Genomic DNA, 25,889 nt, shown 5'->3' on the forward strand with positions numbered 1-25,889 from the left:
GAGTGCCAGCCTATGAGCCAAAAGGTCGCTGGTTTGATTCCCAGTCAGGGCATATGCCTAGGATACAGGCCAGCTACCCCATAGGGGTGCAAAAGCAACCACACATTGCTGTTTCTCTCCCTCTCTTTCTCCCTCCCTTCTCTTCTTTCTAAAAATTAATAAAATAAAATAAGATCTTTGAAACATTTATTGCATCTTAGGAAATATAATAGGCAGAATTTAATAATCTTGAACACACCAATAGAGGTGGTGAATGTGAAATTGGTGCTTTGTCTGCCTTTTTAAGTAAACTGTCAGAGATAAAAAAAAATACCTTGAAATTTGGAATATACATTCTGTTCTATACAAGACATGCTTTGAACATTAATTCCATAATGGTCATTGTGCAAACCAGTTTTTGCTGTCCAGAAACGGATTCTAAACTTGTAGGTAAACACTGATTCTAAACTTGTAGAAACTGTATGCAATCCTTTACCACACTGTACCACACCACACTGTACCATAGTGTACTATATAAATGTAAGCAAATGCAGCATCTTAGCATACTCAGACTTCTAAGAATTTTTATTACTGTAGAATTTAAGATAATATTAAATGGCATCAATGATGAAAGACTAAAGGTAAGCCTGCTGGTCACCAGTGTGGGACAGGCCTCAAAGTGTTAGTACGGGTGGCAACACCCTGACTTCACCTTTGGCACCTGCAACCTTGTCACCTGGTTTGACATTCAGATCACTCTACCAATGTGAGAGAAGTTGTCCTAGTCACTGTCTATTCTAAAAAGCTATGCTACTTATTTAGAGAAAAGACCTTGTTATTACACACTGCCTCTCTTTTATGGAAATTTACCAGACTCAAATCCCATATTTCTTTGGAAGAAGTTCTTAGGTTTGCATTTCCAATAGTTTTGAAATGTGATATCCAATAGTGGCTTTTAAATAGATAAAAGGTGGATACCAGGCATTCAGTTGAAACACTGAGCATACCTTATTTCAGTTTGTGAATATGTATGATATCAGACTCATTTTTTTTAAAGATTTTATTCATTTATTTTTAGATAGAGGGAAAGGGAAGGAGAAAGAGAGGGAAAGAAACATCAGTGCCTCTCATGCCCCCTACTGGGGACCTGGCCCAAAACCCAGGTGCATGCCCTGACTTGGAATGGAAACGGCAACCCTTTGGTTCACAGGCCAGCACTCAATCCACTGAGCCACACCAGCCAGGGGCAGACTCAATTTTAAACCTCCAAATATTAGTAATCTTTTGGTATAATTGATATTCAGCACTGAATTCTCCAATTATTGCTGCAAATTGGGTTCCTTAATTGTCTTTATCCAATTTGGCTGCACCTACATCAATTTGAAATAAAAGATCAATTTCAGAAAATAAACATTACATGATTTTCAAAATTATTGATTTTTACTTTTATTATTTTATGTTGATGCCATAAATGCAAACTAAGTATTTATAGGACAAACTTGCCAAGTGTTTTCTACTCCAGTCTTATTATAAATATACAAGATAGTTTCAATTCCATAGGGACCTTTCAGGACTCTACATTAGTTCCCCTACAAGGGGCTATAAGTATCTATAGTGACACTATGTTAACTTACTGGCCTCTTTCCAAACTAGAAAGTAATGTCCTTAAAGACAGGAGTCAAAACTTATTTCAGTTTGTATTGTCATATCTAATTCTATGCTTGATACTTAGTAGTCCATTATAAAACATTTGTTGATTAATTGAATAAATGAATAAATCAACAGTTATTTCTATGCTCTTCAGAATTGACCAATTGCCAGTTCTTCGTAAATTTAGTTTTGTGACCCTGAGAAAATGTCTCAATCTGTAACACCTCAATTTGGCCATTTGAGGGCTGTGAGAATTAAGTGGGGTGATGCATGTGTCGCACAGCACAGCTTCTACAGCCTCCAATGGGTATGGTTACAATTCAGCAAAAATAATTTCATTTCTAGAGGCTGGCCATGTCTTTTTTTTCAAGGCATCTTTTTTTTCTTTTGGATGAAGTGAGAACCACCCACTTTAAACTACAAAATAGCAACAACAAAATCTTCTGAAGTAGCAGTAGAGAAACTGCGTAAGGTTATAAAGCCAGAGAGCACATCATTGCTGAATATAAATTAAGAATTATAAAGTGCATGTTGAGTAGAAGTGATCTAGAGGGAGAAAAAAATCTTCAAGGAATATATATTTTTTTTCCACTGAACTAAAGCCATTAAGACTTTTATTTTCTGGTTTGCTTTTGTGACAGCATTCACATTATGTGGTTCACTCGAGATATGGATAGTGAATGACATTATTTTGGATATTAAATATCGCTAATATTTTTCTTCTCATCACAAGAGACATCTCACTCCAAACTTTCACAAAACACAAAACTGCAAGTGTAATTTCTATTTGCATGTATTTATTCTTTCTGATGTACCCATCATACAAAAGTTCTCTTTGTGGGCCCTGTGAATGCCTGACAGAATACTGTCCTTTGTGAGAATGTGGACATGGAAAAATTGGAATAAATAAATTAGATTTATACTGTGCTCATTTTGAAGAAAGTATGGGGGTCCACAAAGGATTGCCTTTTCATTTTTGTATCATTCTTTTCATTTCATAAATGTTAGGAATTCATAAGATTCTTCTTTAAAGTAAAACATGTTTAATAATAGCAATTTAGACAAAGTTTTGTATTTGCATATATTGGTATAAGAATTATTTAGACATTGAAGATTTATTTCTTCAGGTTTTGATATTGACTTATGAAATAAATTTCTTCCATAAAAATGATCTTGTAAGTTCTCAATAGTAATTGGCTTAAAAATCAGTAAGTATTCTCACTATACTTTTTTGAGTATTTGTATAAAAGGACCATTCCAAGTGTGAGGTATTTTTTTCCCTCTAGAGATTTTGAGAGCTATACTAGTCATTCAGAGTTCAGACAAGCTGCCTGAGGAATTTTATTTAAAGTGTTTTCACAGGTAGCTTTTATAACCTTCTCAGCCATTCAAGGGCACTTTTGTTTACCTCTAGGGAGTAAAAAAGATGGTCGTTTTTTGTTTTCTTTTGTGATGTATACCTTGTGTTTTATTAAATGTAATGTCATCACCAAATAATGCCACATAACTATGATGATGTTTTCAAAATGCTTAAGCATTCAAGTAGTTATTCTGTGGCAGCCTACTGGCAGAGGCATGACAGTAACATGAGAACAACAGTGAATTGTCTTTATCCATCATTTACTCCCTGCTTTGTGTGCAGTAGTTAAAATTATACAGAACATGGCTGGTGTAGCTCAGTGGATTGAGTGCTGGCTGTGAACCAAAGGGTCACCAGATCAATTCCCAGTCAGGGCACATGCCTGGGTTACAGGCCAGGTTCCCAATGGGGGCCATGTGAGGATCAGAAATATTAACCACACAATGATATGTCTCCCCCTCTCTTTTTCCCTCCCTTCCCCTCTTTCTAAAATTAAATAAATAAAATATTTTTTTAAAGTTTATAAAAAAATAAAACTATAGAAAGCTAAGAATAAGATTGTATTTTTAAGTCCAGGTAATATAAGTTTTACTTTATCATTTGCACATGATATCTCCACAGTTCTATTTTTCTTCACTCACCATGTACTGACTCATATTATTATACTGTATTGATTTAGGATATTGCCAACAGTGTTGCAAAAATTCTGGTTTTAAAGATCAGTGCCTACAAACCATATTTCCTGACCCAGGATCATATAGGAGAATATACACAGCTCTGTGAGTTTTTTTCTTTGTTTGTTTTTTCTCACATCAAAGCTGTTTAAGGAAATAATCAAGAACTATTTTCATGATTCATGTCAGCTTGTGAAAACTTAGAAGATATAATCCCAGCTTTAGTCCCTTTGATCTCAGATATTTAATTTGAAAGTACACCATGAAACAATTGAGACTTGGTCTTTAAAATTACAATGAGTTATAATTAGATTTGAAAGTGCAAATGAGTACAAAAGGGAAGGTTTTATGAGAAAGTTTCTACATCACTAATGTCAAGAAAAGGTTTAAGTGTTTTACGAATCTGTGTTATTTTCTTTCTGTAGCTGAGAGCTTTCTTTTGAGAACAATTACATTGTTAACATTACTTTAAATCAATATTAGATTTAACTGTTTGTGATGGGAATGTTGGTCTTCTAATTAAGAACCACCGTTCCTATGAGGGCTAAAATAATGGCTAATGGCTTAAATAATGTCCTTTACTTTGAATTTCTTACCAGAGAAAATGGGAACAGAGCCTTTGAAAGGGTAGCTCAGTTCCTCGTGAGTTGATTCTTGACCAGAACACCCTCAAAATGGTAACTCTTGGTCATATCCACTTTACACTCATTCCATTTCCTCAAAGGGTAGCTTTACTCAGGTGGTAGACTTCAGCCAAACATTGGCCTGGAGCAATATTGACACTTCAGAATAGTTACCAAATGAATAAATCAATCAGAAAGCATTTATTGTGGACTTAACAAAGAAGGATATGACGACAGAGAAACAGATATAGCCAGAATGTTGTGATTGAAAGATGCCAAGAAATGGGTGTGCCCTGGTATGGTCTGAGCCTGCTCTTGATAGGAATTCAATTTTTCAAAATGTAGGAATTCATTTAAGTGTGGGTAGAAGAGACTGGCATAGGAAACGTATCCAAAAATTGCAGAGTCAAAACATTCATCATATGTTTATGGATTTGTATAATATGATTTGAACTATGTCCAATTCAATAAATGTTAGCTATTGAAAAGAATACATTAAAGTTGTTTTAGCCACTCACTTGGGGACAGAAAATATGGCAGATATGGTTTTATGAACCACATTTTATTATCTAGAAAATAGGAGCACACTGATGACTTACAGACAGGGCAAAGGCAAAATCAAAGCTACATATTAGAACAATTAATTTCCTGTGATATGCAGTCCTCATCAGATTAGGTAATAAATGAAACCAGGCAGTGAGTTAGCAGCTGTTGCCTTCATTTAGGTATGAAAATGATAAGGTGGAAACAGAAAAGGGGGAAATGGAAAAATTAATAGTGATTGGGCCAGAGGCTGAAGATCACAAGCAGAATAGAAGTGTCAAAAGTGTTTCGAGAGATTCTAGCTGGAGTGAAAAGATATTTGTAATTTTTATTGATAGAAATATGATAGATAAGAAAGCAATATATTAAGGAGAAAATGAGATTAAATTAGATCAAATCCAATTAAATATGATTTCAAAACATCTAAGTGCAACCATTCACAGAATGATAGAAATTGTCTAATTCCCTTCCCTGAATGGGGAGGCTGAGAGAACTGAGTCATAACATAGCTAGTGAAGGAGTAATATTCTCCAGATCTATCTAGAAACCAGAGTACCAGGGCTGGCAGGAAGCTATCTCTTGCCCAGAGTTATAGGTTCATCAGACAAAGGAATATATAGCACTTCATGAGCTAGAGGCAGAGGGCAGGTTGGGGCTAAAATTCCTTTGCATAGGTCAACAACACCATGAGGAAGACCTGAGGCGATCTGGCCAATCTGTACCATATGAGGCAGTGAAGAAGGAACTGGGACTTCAGACCATCACTATGACAATTTTGTTTTTACTTCACCTCTTCTCGACTGAACCAGAGCTGAATGTTCTGTATTCATGTTTCTGTAAGACCGGACTACTATCTACTATAGCTAAATGCTATAGCTTGTCTGGCTTCATACCTGTCTTTTCCATTCACCATAATAACAGAGAGCCTTCCCCCTCATTCTCTCCCCAACTCCCCAGCCATCTTTACCACTGAGTCAAGGAATCTCAGAGCATTCAGGAAAATTTCAGTGTCAGGAGTATAAGTTACATTACAGACTATCACATCAGATTCCTATATAGCTGTGATCATTATTGAGTTGAAGTATCCTGTGAATTTCCAGCACAGCAGGATTGAACATATAGCAACAAGATTGAAATGGAAGAACCTTACACTCAGTAAAAATAGTAAGAAAAATAAAACAATACCATCGCATAAAGTTAAAAAAAAACAAAAAGCAAAAATGCTTGCAATAGAATCAGAGTTAACTACCCAAACGTCCAGAGTAAACCATACCAAAATATCACAACTTAATTATGAAAATATTTACATTTTTATACATGGGCCTTTGAGGCAGCTGGGTGGTTGGCCTTGGTTTCAGGTGAAGGTTGAGTTCATGTCCATTCCACATGCCTCCTTCCTCAGGAATCCATCACTGAGCCGTCCCACTTTTCACACAGAGAAGGACAGGATCACATGCAAAACTTCTGGTTGTGTGTCATTGTCCCTCACGTCCCATTGACCAAAATAAGTCACATGGCCAAGCCCAAAATTATTGGGGCAGATGGATATTTGCTAAAAAAAAAATGCAATGTACCACAACAGTCTAGTTGAACCTACTCTTTAAATATGTTAAAATGCTTGCCTTTTCTGGAATTCTGTCAGAGTGTGTTTCTGTGAGCAGACAGTTCACTGCTGACAGCCTTCCAACAGAACCAGCTATCAGGAGGCTGATGAGCAGCAGCCATGGGTATGATGGTACATGACCTCGAGTTTTCAATTTGAAACCTAAAAAAAAAAATACTTGCCTTTAATGGAAAAAGGAGGACATTATATTAAGCAGGAATGAGATGTGAGGATAAATTGACATAAGCAAATGAGATGCAGATAAGCCTTCTCTGGCCACGTAGTTAGTGTCATCCCAATATGCCAAGGTTGCAGGTTCAATCTCAGGTGAAAGCACATACAAAGCAAGCAATTAATGTATCAAAAGGGAAACAACAAATAGATGTTTCGCTGTCCCTCTGTCACTCTCTCCCCCTTCCTTTCTCTCTCTAAAATCAATAAATAAAATTTAAAAAAGGAAGCTAATATACCTGGCAGATCCATTGATGAAAATGTCTCATAAACTATGGATAATATTTAACTTACATCTCTGTACCTGTAGTCCAAACAGAACAAGAATCCCCCAATATTTATTTATTATAATATATGAATCCAGTCTTATTTAAAGGCACTGCATTAATTGTTAAGGATTAAATTTTCATGCTTCCAGGCCTTAGAATTTCAAATGTAAATAGATAGAAATTAATAAAAAAACAATCGAGTAAATAAAAATGACAAACTGTGAAAAGCTCTAAGAAATAAAATTTTAGGGTGCTTTTAAACCAGACAAGAGGGAACCTAGCTTTGTAAGGTGAATCAAGGATGGTTCCAGAGGAAAGATTCAGTGGTTCCAGAGGAAAGATTCAGAGCCGAGGTCTGAAAGATAGATGTTTCCAAGGCAAAGTGGCGTGACAGAAGAATTAGGCGGAAGAAAAATAAGTTTCAAAAACCAAAGGAAGTGATTTTGTGAGGAGGCTGGAGACGTAAACCTGAGTCCAGTGGTGCTGAGCCTGTGGCCACAAAGGTAGTGTCAAGATATTTTATTTAATCCTAAAAAAAAAAAAATGGGAGGATTTTAAGAGAAAAGATAGGGCCACTAATTACTAGCTCTGGTTCAAGTTCATCTCTATTTTTAAATTCCCTTGGTTCTGTAAGTTGATTTTTGATGGAGGAGGTTAAATGTGTGCCCACTGTTACCTTATAAATTTTAAAAATGTATCTAAATGAAAATTTAAAAGAAGTATATTGTTATTTGGTATCTTATGTTTACCTTTGAAAAACATTTCCAAAAATATGTTGTGGTAAATAATCTTGAGGCAATTATTTCTTATGATCTTTAGTAGCCATGTTAATACATTATCAGTAGAAACTGAATTATACTGTGCAGACGTTATATTAAGTCAGTGATATATGGCATAAGGAACTTGCCTATGAGAGCAACTCACTATGCTGTCAAAACATACTAGTCATTTCGTGTGTTCAAAAGCAGGTTGGGGGAGAAGGAAAAGAAGGGCACACCGTCTTCTCAGTGGTTCCATGGAGATTTTGACCTGCCTTTTTCCTAATTTCTTTTAAAGATACCTTAGCATCCAGTTAAATCCACTAAAAAATCACTAAGTCATTATAAGCGCAAAAAATGAAACATCAAACTACTTGATAGTACTACCTGATGCTAAATCATATTTGGGAGATTTTATAAATTATACTGTTACAAAATAAATCAGATACGTTGCTTTCAAAGACATTAAGAGAAAGGATTTTCGAAACCGTTTCAGAGAGAAAAAAATCTTTGTGTACTTGAAAACAAATTACTTAATGCTTGTATGCAATGATAATAATAGGCTTAGTATTTCCTGACATAATGTGATTGCCATTGTTATGAAGAAATTTACGTGGGTCTGAGTAATTTCAGGGTAATTATATATTTAAGAAAAATGACTAAATCAAAATATCCCCTGATATTAGGCATTTATTATTTTGATCCATTATAGACTCATTGAAATTCCCTATGTTTGCAAGTTTAGAACATCTTTCATACAGACCTGCAATTACCTTCTGTAGTAATTAATTACGTTCTCACCATCAAGTCGAAATATACTGTGTTTAACACTCACTGTAAGAATGAAAATCAAAAGTAAAAATGTACTGAGTAATAAAGAAAATATTTTAAATCTCAAGACAATATTGTCTTGGTATAAATTTACATTTATTCAGCTATGTTAATTATGCCCACATTGTTATTGCATAGAAATATGTTACTTTCGATAAATACCACCATGACAGGACTTCTTGTCCCTCACAGTCCCATTGTCTAGAAAGATTGCCAGGCTCAGAGTGCGAGTACATCACCATATGACTATGTATGTATGAAATAAGTGACTGTACCAGTAGTATTGTCTCATGCTAATATTTATAGAGTTTTACACATGTCAGATTTAGTAGATAAAAGAGCATCACAAAGTTGAAATCATGCCTTTCACATTTTGGAAACAGCATAATATTTAAATAAGTCACATACTAGTCCAAATTGTATTTGGAAAGAAGCCTAATATATGAACAAACAAATTAATTAGGTCATTTAATAGATGTCGTAAATCATGTTCTTCCTTGGGGCTATAAAATTTGGCAAACATCCCCAGAGTCCCATTTAGCTGTTGACTAATGTCACTAGTGTTGGTGTTTGTGTTTAACTAGAAAAAATGATATCGTATACATAATCCTTTAAGTTATATGAAGTAGTTACTTAACTTCTTTAAAACCTATTTCCATAGAAGAAAAATAAGACCATTTCACTGGATCAGTGGTTGCATTTAATGAAAAATGAAAACACTTAGTGAAATGTCGGGCACATAGATGTCAGTTAATATTTCCTCCTCTTCATTCTTGCTTTCAGAATGATGGCAAACAAACCTAACTTTGCCTCCAGTTTGGGTCAGTGCTTGTATCATCATTTGTGAACTTTACAATATTGATAACTGGACTCATGAAGTAATTCTGGTGTCATCTATGACATTGTAAAATTTGGAAATAAAGTTTTTATAGAACCGCCATGCTAATAGGATTTTTTCAATCTCCCCACATGAGTACAGGTGTGAACAAAAGTAGATTTAAAGTTGTTCCTATGGAAAATAATATAATAATCAATAAATAATGCTGCAAATAAATTCTGTGTTCAGGTACTCACAACTATAAACCTACTTTTGCCCAGTTATGCATGTACATATATTATAAAGTTGTTGCAAAACTTTTGTGGGATTTTTTTAAATAGACTTTTTTCAAATTATGTCACTTCATAATGATACATATCTACATTTATCCCCTTGAGTTTAAGACAAAATTTCCAAAATCTTGACATATAAATTAAATTCTAGTTTGTCATTCTAATACTCAAATAATATAACATATTGACTTACACATATAACATGATCATGACAATATCTACAAATAAAAATATTTTAAGGCACATTATATTTTATTATGTAATATCTACATAGAGAAGCATAAGGTCCACTTGACTATAAACCTGAAGTCGTGTGCTCTAGACCTAGCACCTTCATTTAGTACACCGTGCTTCTCCTGTATAGCTTTATCAGAAAGGTTAGATAATTCTATTTTTCTGTGACCTTTTGTCTTCCCTGTCTGACCAAATGTGAAGCCCGTAAGTACAGAACCATATCTTTCTCAGCATGGACTATCATCTCAACAGACAAACATGAATAGATGTGAATGAGTATTTATGATTGGTGGGTTTTAAATTGAAAACTTGCCAAAAATTTAACCACATTCTGAGTTAAATAAATGTTTAGAGGCCTGCTAAACCATATAGAAAATTATCTATGTAGCTACAATTTCTGCAGTTACCAAAAATATTACTCAAAAATCTCAGTCTTGTTCAACAATAGGGTAAGCTACTATATAACTCAGATTTATGTGAGGAGAAACCCAAAAGAAACTGGAATTGATATACAAAAAATTGTGTGTTTATTCTTACATGTTTAAACATGCCATTTTCAAAGTACTCTTCATTTAAGGCAATACACTAATCAGGATATTTTTCCACTGCACAAAACAGTTTTTGAACTTGTCAATTTTGATGGCTTTCAGTGTTTCTGCTGGTTTTTTGTTGTTGTGTTGTTTCAACTCTTCCACATCACCCTAAATGTTTCCCTTTGAGGATTTTTTTCATCTGAGAAAAGAAAAAAAAGTTGCTCAGGGTGAGATTGGGTGAATAGGGAGAGAGGGGCACAGGGGTCATGCCATTTTTGGTCAAAAATCGCTGAACACTGAATGCAGTATGGGCAGGTGGAAAAACGTTGAAAGAGTCTTCAAAAGAAAAATTCACTGAAGGTGAATGCAGCCTCTTACAACATTGCCAGCTGGTACCCTGATACAGATGGGTTCCTAGAAGTCTCATCTAGCAGAGGAATCCTGTACTACAAGGGGTTTGCCCTCTGGGAGATAATTCATTTTATTTTTCAGTCCCCCCTCATATATTGTACAGGTAGTTAGTATAAGAACACATCATCTATAGCCTATAACTGTAGCTCATATAAGGATTCATTCATTTTTAAAAGTCTAGAGAATTATATCATTATTACAGATGATGGCTTAACATCAGCATGCGTTAACTGTAATAGGAAGTAACATGGAATATAAACTGAGAAGTAGGGAAAAGATAGTGTTTTCCACTAGCCAATCCAGGAAAAAAAAAAAAGGAAAAATTTTCATTATGGTAGATGGTTTTATTTCTTCACTATCGTATTCAACAAACTTTTTGAAGGAATACTTATTCTCCTCCAGTCTTCTACTTTGGGGGATCAATTTGTTTGTAGGTTCTATTATCACCTCTTTTGTGAGACCTCTTCCCCAAAACAAAACTCATTGACATTGCTTTTGCTTCCTTTCTGAGCACAAAAAACATGCATATGGCTACTGCAAACAGGAATGTGAGTTAAAGATATTTTCAACTATAAGGTACATAAAACACAACCATTCCCATTATATCAGTATATGTAATGGCCCCTAGAGTTATGCATCCTGGCAGCTCAGGATACATATGTAATAAACACTGTTCATATTATAAATACTCACTTAACTAATATTTATTGCCTTTAGTTAAATAATGGCAAGTCAAAAATTCACTTGCTCATAACAGCTCATAGTCAATGAAAGAGGTAGGCTGCAAACCCATAAGCAAATGAACACATAACATTTGGATAAGGATGCACACTATAAAGAAAAGAAAAGAAAGTATGACACAGAGTGGTATATAGATGGGTATATACAGAAGCGTCATTTGAGACCTGAGTATTACAAGGAACAAGCCATGCATGAGTATTGCAGGCTGAGTGAACAGCAAATGGGAAAGTTCTGAGGTTGATGTGAGTGTGCTGTTTTATAAAGCCAATATGGCTGAATTATTGATAATGAAAGTCAAAAAGGAAGATAAGATGAACTCTGCCTACCCCACTTGGCTGTGAAGTTGTTCACTTTTGTATTACTCTGAGGACTCAGCAGTGGACAGTCAGTAAATGTGTTGAATGAATGAATAAATGAAGGAATCCCTTTAATCCTGGTACTATAAAATATATGAGCAAGGTGGGAAGTGTTAGGTAATAAATAACTTATAAAATTTCCAATTGCTAATATTTTGTATAATATTTTAATTTTTTTTTGAAAATATGCCCTATATGAACTAAACATACTATGATTTAGTTCTATAATATTGTTATTTTTACTGTGTTAAGTATGTTTTGTCTAATGACAAATAAAAAGTCCTTTGGGACATGTTCTAAATTGTGGTGAATTTTAACTGTCCCAACTGATGATAACTCCAGGATGTCAACACCCCTTGAATGATTCCGCTTCTAGTAATAGCCTGGCTCTATTTTGAATATTTTGTTTAAGAAAATAGATTTCTCTAGAAAGAGTGCATTACTTATTTGAAAACTCAGGGGAAATATCAAAGGATGCTTTGGTGAATGGAAGTCGACATTGAGAAGGACCGCTTGTACCAGCACCTCGTTAGTCTTTCAAAACTGTGGTTATCTGAAAAAACACTTGCTCCAATAAATGAGGTTGGCTGAATATATAAGAAATAGCTGTCAAGGATGTTACAAAAAAGCTGTTGTGCTGTGCTTCTCATATGTCCTTTCAAAATTTCCGTAAAATTTTAAAGAAGTAGCTCCTTGTACTCACCCTTCAAAAGGGCACTCCATGATAGGACACTCCATCTTTACCAACCACTGCCTGCTAAAGAGAATCTGCAGGTAATTTCATCACTTTCCTATTAAATTAATGTTTATAACAGTAAATTATTTTCCTTTTTTTTTCTTTGATACTGTCTTTTGATGGTGGCTAGATATATAGGGCAAAATTCAAAATCTGTTTAAGTAGTTTTCTTTCCATGTGCTATTCCATGTATGAGATTTCTACTAACTTCCCTTAAATTATGTTGGATCCAAGTTTATTTTATAGTTTCCTTTTGAAATTTTTCATTGCCTAAAATGGTAAAGTACATTTTATCTCATGAGATTAAGATATCTGTGCTAAACAAGAGACACTGTAATTTAGCCAGTTGAACCAAAGAATAAAATTAAATAGATCTCTTTGGTGGATATCTAAAGTATGTGTTTTCTTTGGTGATAACCTAAAGCAATCAGGTAATTTTTATTGTATTTTTTCCATTACCACTTATCCTCCCTGGCTCCACAATCATACTGTTATCTGTGCCTAATGAGTCTTTTTCTTTTTTTGCCTGATCCCTCCATCCCCAAAGTCCTACCCCCAACCCTAGCTGTCATCCTGCTCTCTACCTATGATACTGTCACTGTTTTGCCTGTTAGTTCAGTTTGTTCATTAGATTCCACTTATGAGCAAAATCATATGCTATTTGTCTTTCTCTAACTGGCTTGCAGTCACCAAGATATGGAGGCAGTTCTGAGTGGATAGAACAACTATGGGACATTTACACAATGAAATACACCTTGGCTGTGAAAAGGAAAAAAAAAATTACCCTTTGCTGCAGCATGAATAGACCTGGAGAACATTTTGTTAAGATACTTTATTTTATTCTTTGGATACACAGTTCCCTAACATTCTCCCAAGGTTCCTTCAGTGACTGATATTGTAAAATCTTGAATTGTGTTTTTATTTTAAATATCTGTTGAAGCATCTGGGCACCCCTGACACATGGTTATTCACTCACCAAGCCATGAGTTCTTTCAAGCACTCCTCAGGTGCCTATATGTGTCAGATGCCATTCAAAGCATTTACATACAGTTTTGTGAACTTTTGTTCCTATGTGGGAGAAAAACAGTGCCTAAGTAAACACAGAGAATATATAGTATGATTTCATGTAGGTTGCTGAAGAAAAATAAATAAAAGTGATTAGTTAGAGAGTACCTGGGGAATAGGAGCATAAATTTAGTTGGAGAAAGTCTGGGAAAGAGTCTGGAAGGTAAAAGGAAAAGGCAATGAGGTAGGAACAAGGGCGATGTGGTAAAAGAGAAATAAGCAAGATGAAGTTTGATAGGTATACAGAAACCAGATGTTTTCAGGATCAGATAACCCCTGCTAAGGAGTTTGGGTTTAATTTCTGGTGTGATGAGACATAATTGGGAATTTAAATGTTTTTAAAAGATAACTTCAATAGAATAAAAGCAAAACCAAAGATAGTACTAAAATCTATACTTACAGGGGAGGGCAAAAGTAAGTTTATAGTTATGAGTATGTGAAAGACAGAGTTTATTCTTATATTGTTATTCATCAATCATTATATTATTTTTATGTATTATTTGTCATGTTATTATTTCTTATCCTTATTTATGATTTATATTTTAGGTAATGATGGCTGATAATTTAACCTACCTTTTCCCATCCCTGTATACTATGTTTTTATTCTATATATACATGGCACAGTTTATTTTATAAATTAGGCATAGTAAGAGATTAACAACAGTGCAACAATGACTAATAATTAAATGGAACAATTACAAGAATATATCATAACAGTTATGTGAATGTGGTTTCTCTCTCAAAATATGTTGTGTTGAACTCACCCTTCTTCCTATGATGATGTGAGATGATAAGCCACCTACATGATGAGGTGAAGTGAGGTGAGTGACATAGGCACTGTGATATAGTGTTAGAGCATCATGGACCTTCTGACCTTGCACCAATAGCAAGATTCTCTGCTTAGGGTGATCCTGGGTCATGGAGACATCATGATGTTGATGTTTGCTTGTCATAAGCAGATGATGTTGATGGTTGGGAATCCTTTATAATTGAAGGAGTTTTTTTTTACCAAAACATTTTTAAAGAACACTATAATCAGAAATCTCTCTCTCTCTCTCTCTCTCTCTCTCTCTCTCTCTCTCTCTCTCTCTCTCTCTCTTATTTTTCTCTCATTCTTGCCATCAAAGTGTTGCTTCAGGGGTTGCAGTCTTTCAGTGGTCATACATGTGACCTTATTTCAGCATTCCATCTGAAGATTATATTCCTCAATTTTTGTAAAATAAAATTACTTGAACACAAACACTTTAATACCATAACAGTTGATCTGGTAACCTAGATGATTACTGTGTGACTAATAGGTGGTAATAGGTAGGTAGAAATTATAGCATGGATACACTGAACAGAGGGATAGTTCATATCCCAGACAGGACAAAGCAGGACAGTGAGAAATTACAATATTCAGAATGGTGTGCAACTTAAAACTTATGAGTTGTTTATTTCTGGAATTTTCCAATTAATTTTTTCAAACCATGGTTGACCAGGGTTAACTGAAAGTGAAAGTGTGGGTAAGAGGGGTTACTGTAGGTTGATGGAGGATATGAGAAGTGATACATATAGGACTTTCACTGAAGTTTTGGCAGGACTTGATTGAAAATAGAATGTCTACATTGCAATTGTATATACTAATTTCGAGCTTAAAAGATGAGAGTGTAGCCAGAAGTTCAAATTTTAGCTTTATGAACAAATAGAAAGTAGTTAAAGCCATTGGACTAAAATAGATCCTAGAGGTCTGGAGTGGAGATAGAAAAGCTGAAAGTTTCTATGACAGAGACTTGGAACACTCAGAGAGTGGGAACAAAGAAAGTGTTTGAGACAGAGCAGCAGATATGAAGAAGAAAAGACGGGGGTGTGAAAGAGGGTAAAAAAGTGCTTAAGGAGGGATTGATCAACTAAGATGTGTAATGTATGAAAGGACTGGGCTGACAGATAATAACTAGGGAATTTTGCAAGTCCAGAAGGCTAACATATTTGTCCTGGAGCCCAAATGTGATTGAAGAAACAGCATGATCAAAAAACTCCATTTCAGAAAGGTTATGAAGATCAACAATACAGAGAACAATGTTCTCAAAGCCTTCCTTACACCAAAGTACCACTAAATCCAACCAAATAACCCTGGCTGGTGTGGCTCAGTGAATTGAGTGCCAGCCTGAGAACCAAAGGGTCACTGGTTCGATTCCCAGTCAGGGCATATGCCTGGGTTGTGGGCCAGGTGCCCAGTGATGGGCACGTGAGAGGCAACAACCACACACTGATGTTTTTCTCCCTCTCTTTCTCTCTCCCTCCTTCTCTCTCTAAAAATAAATAAATAAAATATTTATAAATAAATGAAAGTAAATTAATAAATAAACAAATCCAGCCAATAAACAGCCTATGGTGTTACTGCCCTTAATTTTTCTGCATCAGAATGCCAAATATGGGTGTTTTGCTCCTAAAAGTTTAATGGTGTAATAATAAAATGTCTGTTTGAGTTTGAAGTCAAACTCTACCATATACTAGCTCTGTGCTTGAGTTGTTTTCTTGACTTCTGGGACTTTGGGATGGCTGAAAAGATTTACAGACCTTAAACACAGAAAATATTACAGAACCCACCTCAGTATCACTTATATAATTCAAAGTAAAACCAATCTAAACCCTAAGATAAATGAGGATACTCAACAAATTTCGATTGTTCTCATAATAGTTCTCTCCTTTTCTTTCTTTAAAAATTAATATTTTGTTTAATATTCCAGCTTACCTTGGTCTATGTCTGTGACAACTCAACATTATTTAATTCCCTATAAGCCTCAAGTTCATTAACAAAAAATGGGTGATAGAGTATACATTTGTCATCTTTAGTATGATTCTTGCACACAATAAACATTCAACAAATGTTAGCCTTTCTTGTTTTACTATTATTACTATTATCATCATTAGTAATGTTCTCTTAGAGGAGTGTTGTGAGGATCAATATATTTATGAAAACACTGAGCATGGTAAATAGCACAGAGCAAATAGCACAGAGCAGACAGTAGCAATGTTTCTCTCCTTCATTTCCACATCCATTCCTCACTTTACCACAGTCCTGCACACCAGCACCTGCTGCGCATCACCGAGTTCAAATGAGGAAAAGAAAATAATTTATAAATTGTCTCAGAAGATGAGATAAAATATTAAAAGAAAGTGGAAGAGAGATAGCTAAGTCAACCATTAATTTATTTTTTCACATAATTTTAAACAACAGGTAGTAAAAACACTTTACTAATGCAGATTGTTATCCTAAAGAAATAAAGATTCAGCTACATCTGAAACCTGAAATTATAAAAAGTTGAAATATGATTTTTCATTTCTAAATGGCCGTGCATTTTACAGATCAGTTTAACATTATCACTACACTTAGCTTTTATTGTGACTTAAATTAATAATATATAATTTTGTTTTAGGGGTTACCTGCAAGTCGGGTGAGGTATAGAGTAGATGATATCCAGTCTCCTTATCCTGCCAGTATTTTTGATGTAGAAGAAGATTCTGGAAGAGTAATAACTCGCGTCAATCTTAATGAAGAACCTACCACCATTTTTAAGGTCAGTGTAGTGTTCTTCTTATATTGTCTGTTAGATGTTTATAACTTTTGTTTTAGAATTTGGTTTAACAGATGGCCACACTTGTTTCTATTTTTTTTCTCTTTAATCTTTTAAAATTATGAGCAATACATTTTTACTGGATTGACATTCAGAATATACAATTAGATAAAAAGAAAAAAAAACATTTGCTACTTCACATCTTAGAGATAACTAGAATTTACCATTTTACTCTCTATCTTTATGATGTTATTTTATGCAAATACAAGTATATAAATATATATTTTAAACTACAATGATCATATTATTCATATTGCTTTTTTAACTTAATATAGTCACATGCTAATAAATACTATTGGTAATATTTTAATGTTTGTATGAACATAATGTTCTATTTTTTAATTTAATACTTTGCTGTTGGATAATTAGGCTGTTTCCATTATTTTGTTATAAAAATATTTATTTTCATGAAAATCATTTTGCAATTATCATTTGCCACTTGCTAATATTTTTCCTCAAGGTCAGTAAATACAGTCAGAATTGTTGGATCAAGCTTATATACTCATGATTGTTACACTTTTAGAAAATTTTAAGTAATACTATGCTACATTATTATCAAGAATAATTCAATTTATTAAATGTTTAAATGTTTCTATTTTCTATGGTTATTTTGGAAAAAAGCTATCACTGTGAATAAACTCTTTGGCTGCATATTGGCAAATTACGTCCATCAGTTAACCTTGCAAATATCAATGAGTACTATGTCTCACATAATGTTCTCACTGTTTGGAAATAAATATTTTCTTTGTAAGATTGTAACCTAAAGGTAAATCATGATTCTTAGATTGACCCTATTTTATGGTTCCATGATCTAGGTTGAATAAATTTAGATTAGTAATCTGTAGCTTTCAAAATTATAGTCCAGCAAAACACAGTTTTGAAAATATTTAACATTTCATAAAAATAAGCATTATAATTTCTCTGATATATAGAGGTTATCAAAGAAAATGATGTCATAAAACTATTTTAGTAATAAATAATATACAATAATCACATCTTAAGACTAAAATTTTTCTTTAGTTTGCATTGTTGGAACAATTTATGCTGTATGTTATGAACTTGGTTTTTATATGACATAATTGTTTTTAATTGTTTTTAAGTGAGTGTATTCCAAAGTGTGTTTAAATACAAAGACTTCCAATTTTATCCTCCAGAGTAACTATTTCTGCCCTATAATCTTGCAGACAATTAATTCACTGGAAAAAATTAACTTCCTGCTATAAGCACGCTAGTTAGTTTTTTGCTATTGATGTTACTGAATTTAACACTTTTTCAATAAGTGTTAGCGCTTTGAAGGGCCCATGTTTTCACTGTAGGCACCAGTGGAATCATGAAAGAAAAGAGTGTATTATTGGAGAAATGTATTATAATATACTTATTTTGCTGGCAGTTTTCTCTATTACAGAGTTAGTAACTGAATTTCTTTCAGTCATTTCATCTAACAAATGAAAATAATAACATCTATGTGGCAGGATTTTTGTGAAGATTAAATGATGATATATGTGGCATACACTAGTACAATGTCTGCCACCTGGTACGCAGTGTTGCCCCTCCTAGAAGTCCAATGATTAAAAATGCATGTAGAAAACTGAGACTGTACTTTTTCATTAATCATCTTTAACGTGAATTTTTATTACTCTTTAAGTTGGTGGTCATTGCGTTTGACGACGGTGAGCCTGTGATGTCCAGCAGCGCCATCGTGAAAATTCTTGTCTTACATCCTGGAGAGATTCCACGTTTCACACAAGAGGAATATAGGTATGGATTCCTACAAGGTTTTGTAATTAATAAAGGGTTTTGCTTTGTTTTGGCCTCTAAAAATCAATGTGACATATAAATTTTTCAATGAATTGGTCTCCCACTTCTAATCTAATCTTTTCTAAATTAACATAAAATTACATATATCTTGAGTTAGTACAGTTAAAATGATACTTTAGTATAAATAATATCAGTTTTACTAATGCTTTCATGAATAATAGATCCTTTTCAAATAAATGTTCAAAGTGAACATTGAAAAATATACATTATATTTTTGGTTTAAAATGAAACTCACTAATGGCCTCCATGGTAAGAAGTAGACATTCTGTTTCTTATTATTGCCAAAATCACTATATTATCTGATTTTGCCATGTATCCAAAATGATATTTCCCCAAAAATCAGTGAAAGAGAGAGATACACAGAGAGAGTATATGTATGTTTATGTGTATAATGTATATTACATTATAGCCAAAGTGTTAGTATGTACATGATCTTAGTCAGGTCAGGCTTTTCAGGTTGAAGTCATGTCTTAAACAGCAGACATTTATTTCCTCACATGTCTGGACACTGGAAACCTGAGATGAGGGTGCTAGCATGGTCAGGTTCTAGTGAGGACTCTCTTCCAGTCTTACAGATGGCTGCCTGTTCACTTGTCCTCACTTGGAAGAAAGTGAAAGAAAGCACACAGGTACTCTGCTGTCTGTTTTAGTAAGGGCACTGGTCCCAGAATCAGAACCTCACTCACTCTCATGGCCTGATCTAAACCTAATTACCTTCCAAAGACCTGATCTCTATTGCTTTATTTTTGTTTCCAGGTTAAAACATTAATGTACTTTTATTAGTATGTTAGAACCCACAGGACATAGTTTTCTCATAAACATTTGAAAGTGAACCACTATATACTGTATATTTACTACTTATCTATTCTGGACAGAGCATTAAAAAGCAGCCAATCATTGCATTCCAGAGGTTTTCAGCTATGGGTAGAAACAAAGAACTATATGAAAAATACAATACACTGTGAAAACACAATAATAGAAGCTCACAGTACTGAGGAAACATGTTGGAGAAATACTTAACTGTGTCTGAACATGATCAACATAAATTGAGCTGTATCTAGATGGAAATAGAGATTAGCCACTCGACAAAAATGTGGGAAAATGTTACATGCCAAAGACTCAGTGTATACAGGAATATACTTACAAATGAGGCATATGGGAGGTATATTGAATTCCAGAATATTCTAGTAATTATTCTATCTAGAGACCAGTTGGAAGCTACACAATGATACTAATTGGAGCTCAGGAAAAATGAAAATGTCACATAAGCGAATGCTTTATCATATTTTGGAATTTTAATTTTATTGCTCTAATAATTTCTATGAACTACCTATGAATTATAAGCTAGAGCAGGGGCCAAGGTACTGAAGGAGAAGGTAGGTTAGGCATCTGGAAACATTTACCACACTCAACCAAGTAGTTTTCTCCTTTTGTACAAAGCTGTCCTTACAATATTCAAATACTAAATTAAATTACATAATATAAATACTAGAAACTTCTGCATAACACATATGTAAACCATTGACATGTAGCCATACTTAATATGAATTCATTATCACTCTGTTCTAAAGGCCATTTTCCTCATTATGTCTATTATTACCAATTCCCTTTTATTGCTGTTGACATGGTAACCTCCGATTTTTTTGATAGCTAACATTCAGTTTTCTGCTATTGAAGGAATTACCTAAATATGGTCATTTTGGTTTTCTCAAGAACCAAGATGAATGTGAACTCACTTTTCTTTCTCCTTGACGTATCTAATAGATGCTCACAGAAAATGTAGTTATTTTTTAAGGTGGGTCAAAAAATCCCTCACAGTTTCATCACAATAAAATTCCCACCTTTGTTCTCTAAAACTTCTCACCGCAAGTCCATTTATTCTTTGGAAGCCCCAAGACAAGAAAAAAGTGGTGTGGTGAATAACATTTTCCCTTATATAAACTTAATAAATCATGTCTCTTCTCTCCAGGCTTTTATTTGGAGCTCACTTCCTTATTAACGGAAGTGTGTCTTGCTTGTTAACTTTTCTAGCTAAAACACTGTGGCATTATGGCCAAGGTCAGTGAACTCATCAGGGCATTGCTCATTTAGCTTTCTTTTTTTAATTATAATTATTTAATGCCACCTTTTAAAAATATTTTTTTCAATGAATAATTTACTATTTCTTACCTTCTCTGCATAGAACTGCTAACTGCAAATGGATTCTGTTAATTAAGTTGTTAACTTAGAGAAGAAACAACTAGCCAATTGGTGCTAAAATTAAGAGCAATCATGTGAGCCCATGTGAAAGAATTTTTGACCTTCCAAAAGAACATTTCTAACAAATGCAAATAGTGCCCTGACTGTCCCAGATCTTTTGTTATTCTGATACATAAAGGCAATTTGGTAATCTTCTTGTATCCTGCAGTTTATGAAGAGAATCCTACATAAGAAGCAACGTCATTAGTATAATAGATTCAGTAGTACTTTGGTACTTAAACGGACTGTTTTGTTTTCCATCACATACCCCAAAATATGGATAATAGAAAGTCATATTAAATATTGGCAGGGTGTATTAGTTTTTTTAATAAGTGGAAATAATTGAATTTAAGTATTTATAAAGGCTTAAATTTGATCTAAACTATGAAATGAACTATTACAAAAAAATAAAATCCTAAGGCTAATGATTATTTTTCTTTATCTATCATATTTTTATCATTTATAAATTATGGAGTTTTTTAAGATTTTTAGACATGTACAGAGTAGAAGGTTTTCTAGTAACCTCCTAAATTTTTTCTGCTTACTCCTGGCCATACACTAGACTGCATTCTAACCTCACCTACTATACAGAGCCACATGACTGAGGGCCAACAATGCGAACAATGTGGTCTACACAATTTATTGACCTGACTTAACTTTGTCCCCTGTTAGATGGAAAAGTTAAAAAAAAAAAATAACCAGGAAACCTTGGGAACCATATGTTGACAATAGTAGAAATAGAATATAAGAGGAGCTTAGGCCTCTGAATTACCGTTTGGAGGAGAGCTACCTCACTGGGAATGCCCTCAATGAATTGTTACATAAGCAAAAAACATAGGGACTTATCCATAATGTTGCCTCATACCACAGTTGGTCAATGTTTATTAGTATGAAACAACTAATCATATAATGTATTAATCATATTAGAAACTTTTTTCATTTATAGTGCAATATTTCCCAGTTTGTCATTTTAAAATTATATTCATGGTAAAACAGTTTTATTTTTGTATAGTATTTTCTTTTTATATGTTCAGTTACTAGCTTTGGCAAAATATCTATACCATTTCAGATAGCTTTGATGGCCCACTTGGTGTCCTTTCTAAATGGGGGGAAAAAAGAGAGAAAGAAAAAGAAAAGAATATAAAATGGCTGCTGGAAATTTCATATGTCTTCTTCCCTTTCTTATTATTTTCTGATGCATTTATTGCTTCAGCTGGATGCACATAACTTCCTAAGATGCCAGTGTAATCAATGCCTGCTTATCAGGATGCTTCCCTGTGTTGGAACTGAAGGATGGCAGAATATGTCAACCCTAATTGTGTCACCTTGATATAAGGATTATTTTAAGCTAAAAGCACTTTAAAAAGCACAGATGCAAGAAAGGCCTTCTAATTTCTTGTCCTTCCTTTCTAATCCCATGTGAAAGATGCCCTTCCTATACTAGGAGAAAAAATATTATTATTGGGCAGTCAAAGCCAAGGGAATTCTATACAAACAGACCTTGTTAAAAATAATTCTTACCTCTCTTTAGCCTCCCTACACACAGTTTAGTTACTTTTCCACAACTGCGTCTCTTTGTTCATCTTAATATGAAAGAATGTAAGTCCTGTCATTTCCTTGAGTCTTTATTTCATTATGAGGGCTCCCATGTCATGTAAAATCGATATAAATATATGTCAGTTTAATACTTAGGTCTAGCCAAAAAATCCTAACAGGAGAGAGGTAAAATTTTACCTCCCCTACAGAATTGCTCCCAATGGAAAACTTCTGCTTTATGTGGTCAAATGTGGTGGGACACAACATCATAATGCAAGATTTCTGTTCTTTGCACAGTTTGGGGAGGAGAATGCTTCTGGGTCACAAATGGAAAGCAGTAATCTGAGATAAATAGCATTGTGAGGTGAGGTTTGGTTTTTACATCTCGGGAACGTCTTCACTTCAATGTTGAGTTTTTTTAATGCCTTGGGGAAAAACTAGTTTTCAACAAATGGCTAGTAGTTCAAGAGAGGTTTTAAATATAAAATACATATTTATTTTAGAATTTTGAACTGAATTCTTAACCTGACCTTCTCCCTGAACCTGATAATATTGTTTTTGGAAGGCTAGTCACTAGACCTTTAAATCTTAGAATAAAGTAGTTAGGGTAGGTTAGGCTGCTGTAAAACAAAACCTAAAATTTAATGGTTCAGAGAAACAAAAGAAACACATATTTATGGCTCGCGTGACAGTCTCAAATGAGTATTACATTCAGTGAGGTTGGTGATAGCTCTTCTGCACACATTCTTCCATATTGTCATTAAGGGGTCCGGGAAAATGTAGGGTCTTTCATCTTTAACGTGTTTCAAAATAACTTCAATCATTGCCATTTCAGTCCAAGGAAGGAAAAAAAAGAAGCAGGAGTCCACATCCAGAGATTTTCTAAACCAAGTATGATGGAAGTTGCAAATTTAATATCAACTCATATTTTATCCTGAAAATCCAGGCAAATGTGAACACTAGGCTCTGAAATGGCAGAGGAGTTCTTGGCTGTACAGCTCTGTCCAGGTTCCACCTCTATTGCAGAGGAAAAAGAGAAAATGATGTTGGTAGAAAAGCAGCATTAAGTGTGTAATATTAGACATGATAGATTTCAAATTGCTGCAGTCATTCTAAATGAATTAATGTCTCTCAAAATATATAATATCAGTTACATGAACTAATGGTGTAATAGTACACAAATATTTTTGCTTTTAAATATGCATTGGAGAAATAAAATGCATTCTTCTTAAAATAATAAGAGAATGGATATTTCCTCTGAATTTGAAGTGAATCTCAAATGTACATTTTGGGATGTTTTAAATTATTTTGAGTGATTTCAACATATCAAGTATTAATATCGCATATTCCAAACTAAGGCTTTTCTGGACTTCAAGCTAAAGTTTGGCTATTTAATTACAATTAATTACTTTCTCCATTTTCCAGAGAAGCCTATTATCTTCATCACAAAGGAAAAAGAAAGGGAAAATAAAACATAAATGTAGAATGCAAATGGTAGTTACAAGCTATAAACTATCCCATTATAAGTTTAGTGGAAACCATCAAAAAGATTTTAGAAGTGAGGTTTACTATTTGGCAAAACATTTTCCACTATACCAGTCCATTATTCTTTTTGTAAAATGAAAACATTTAAATGTTGAGCTACTGATAATTACTTGGTTGTTGGACCAGTAGCAACCAACAAACAAGAGACATTATAATAAATACTTTAATCTTTATTCAACCAGATGAGATAATTTGGTTGGCTGACCAGTGTAAAAGTAACAAAAGAAAACCAAACCCTCATTTCACATGCTTACTTGTTATATCTGTTCTCTTTTCATGTTTAAAAACATCCTTACTTTATGCTAATGTTATATGAAAAATATATAATGTAGTTAGTAAAATTATTCAAAGATTTTTTCAAAGACCACCCTATATTAAGTAAAATAATTTAGCTTGTCAGGACTAGAAATTTCTCACATTATTTTTCTTGTTTACAATTTATAATGGGATATTTTGTACATGTTGGAAAAATATTTGATTTTTTCTTTCCATGAACTGTTTCCTCATGGCTGTCTTCAAGCAATTTTTCAGAGTAGGAGGGTAGTCATCATGGGAAGGCAGTTTGCCCTCTACTGATTTACTTTCATAATGGCCAGATTTAGAGTAATTCTTCAGATAAGTCTACACTGATTCTCTTTGGTCTCTGTAGCAGTTGTAATAGTTGAAATAGACTCATTTTGTTAATTTCATGACCTCTTCAAACCAATTCTTAGAGTAATTTAGTTTTGGTAAATGGAGAATCAAGACATCATGTATTTGTTATTAGATGAACACCCACATTTGCCAGGTTATATTGAGCTCTTCTTAAAACTTTTGAAAAGTATGGCTTTTCAGACTCTATAATATTTATTTGTATAATTTTAAACAACATACATATTATTTAGAAACATATACCCAACCCAGAATTTCAAAATTATAAACAAATTTTTATTTTAATGCATTATTCCTATTTTATTTGGTTCTTCCATTTTCTCTCTTTGACAAACAAGGAAGTATCAGTAATTTTAGTGTCTTAGAGTATATGCACAAATCATCATTTATTTATTTTTACTCTTCTCCCTTTTCGTGAAACAATTTTCTTAAAGACTTAATGGTATTCCCTTATGCTTTATTATTGAAACACCTCTTCCCTTCAAAAAAAATCACCCACAGGTAACTTTATTTTGTTACAATGAATTAAGCTCAAGTATTAGCCCCTTCCTCCTATGAATAATAATAAATTTTGAGATATCCCTCAGGCAATTGAAAAAAAATTTATATCTATATGTAATCTCATATCTTAATATAAACTATTTTTCCTAATTTGAATTTTGTTAGAAGCAGAGAAAAAGTTACTATTCTGAAAGTCATATCATATAATAGATGATACTATTCTCAGTCATATCATATAATGGATGAAATAAACCAGAGATGATTTAGTCAGCATAA

The 25,889-nt window shown here is 33.7% G+C and overlaps 1 protein-coding gene across 1 annotated transcript in view; it reads left to right on the forward strand.

Moving 5' to 3' along the window:
* The window catches only part of PCDH15 (protocadherin related 15), a 782,416-nt gene that overhangs the window by 611,811 nt on the left and 144,716 nt on the right, over window positions 1-25,889 (forward strand). Inside the window, exons 23-24 of the mRNA XM_045842279.1 lie at window positions 17,127-17,267; window positions 18,970-19,082. Coding sequence (XP_045698235.1) covers window positions 17,127-17,267; window positions 18,970-19,082 — 254 coding nt within the window. The remainder of the gene's footprint in view (window positions 1-17,126; window positions 17,268-18,969; window positions 19,083-25,889) is intronic.

This window comes from Phyllostomus hastatus, unplaced genomic scaffold (genome assembly GCF_019186645.2).
Source record: "Phyllostomus hastatus isolate PE091 unplaced genomic scaffold, TTU_PhHast_1.1 phas_contig_38, whole genome shotgun sequence".
In the NCBI taxonomy this organism is placed as follows: Eukaryota; Metazoa; Chordata; class Mammalia; order Chiroptera; family Phyllostomidae; genus Phyllostomus; species Phyllostomus hastatus.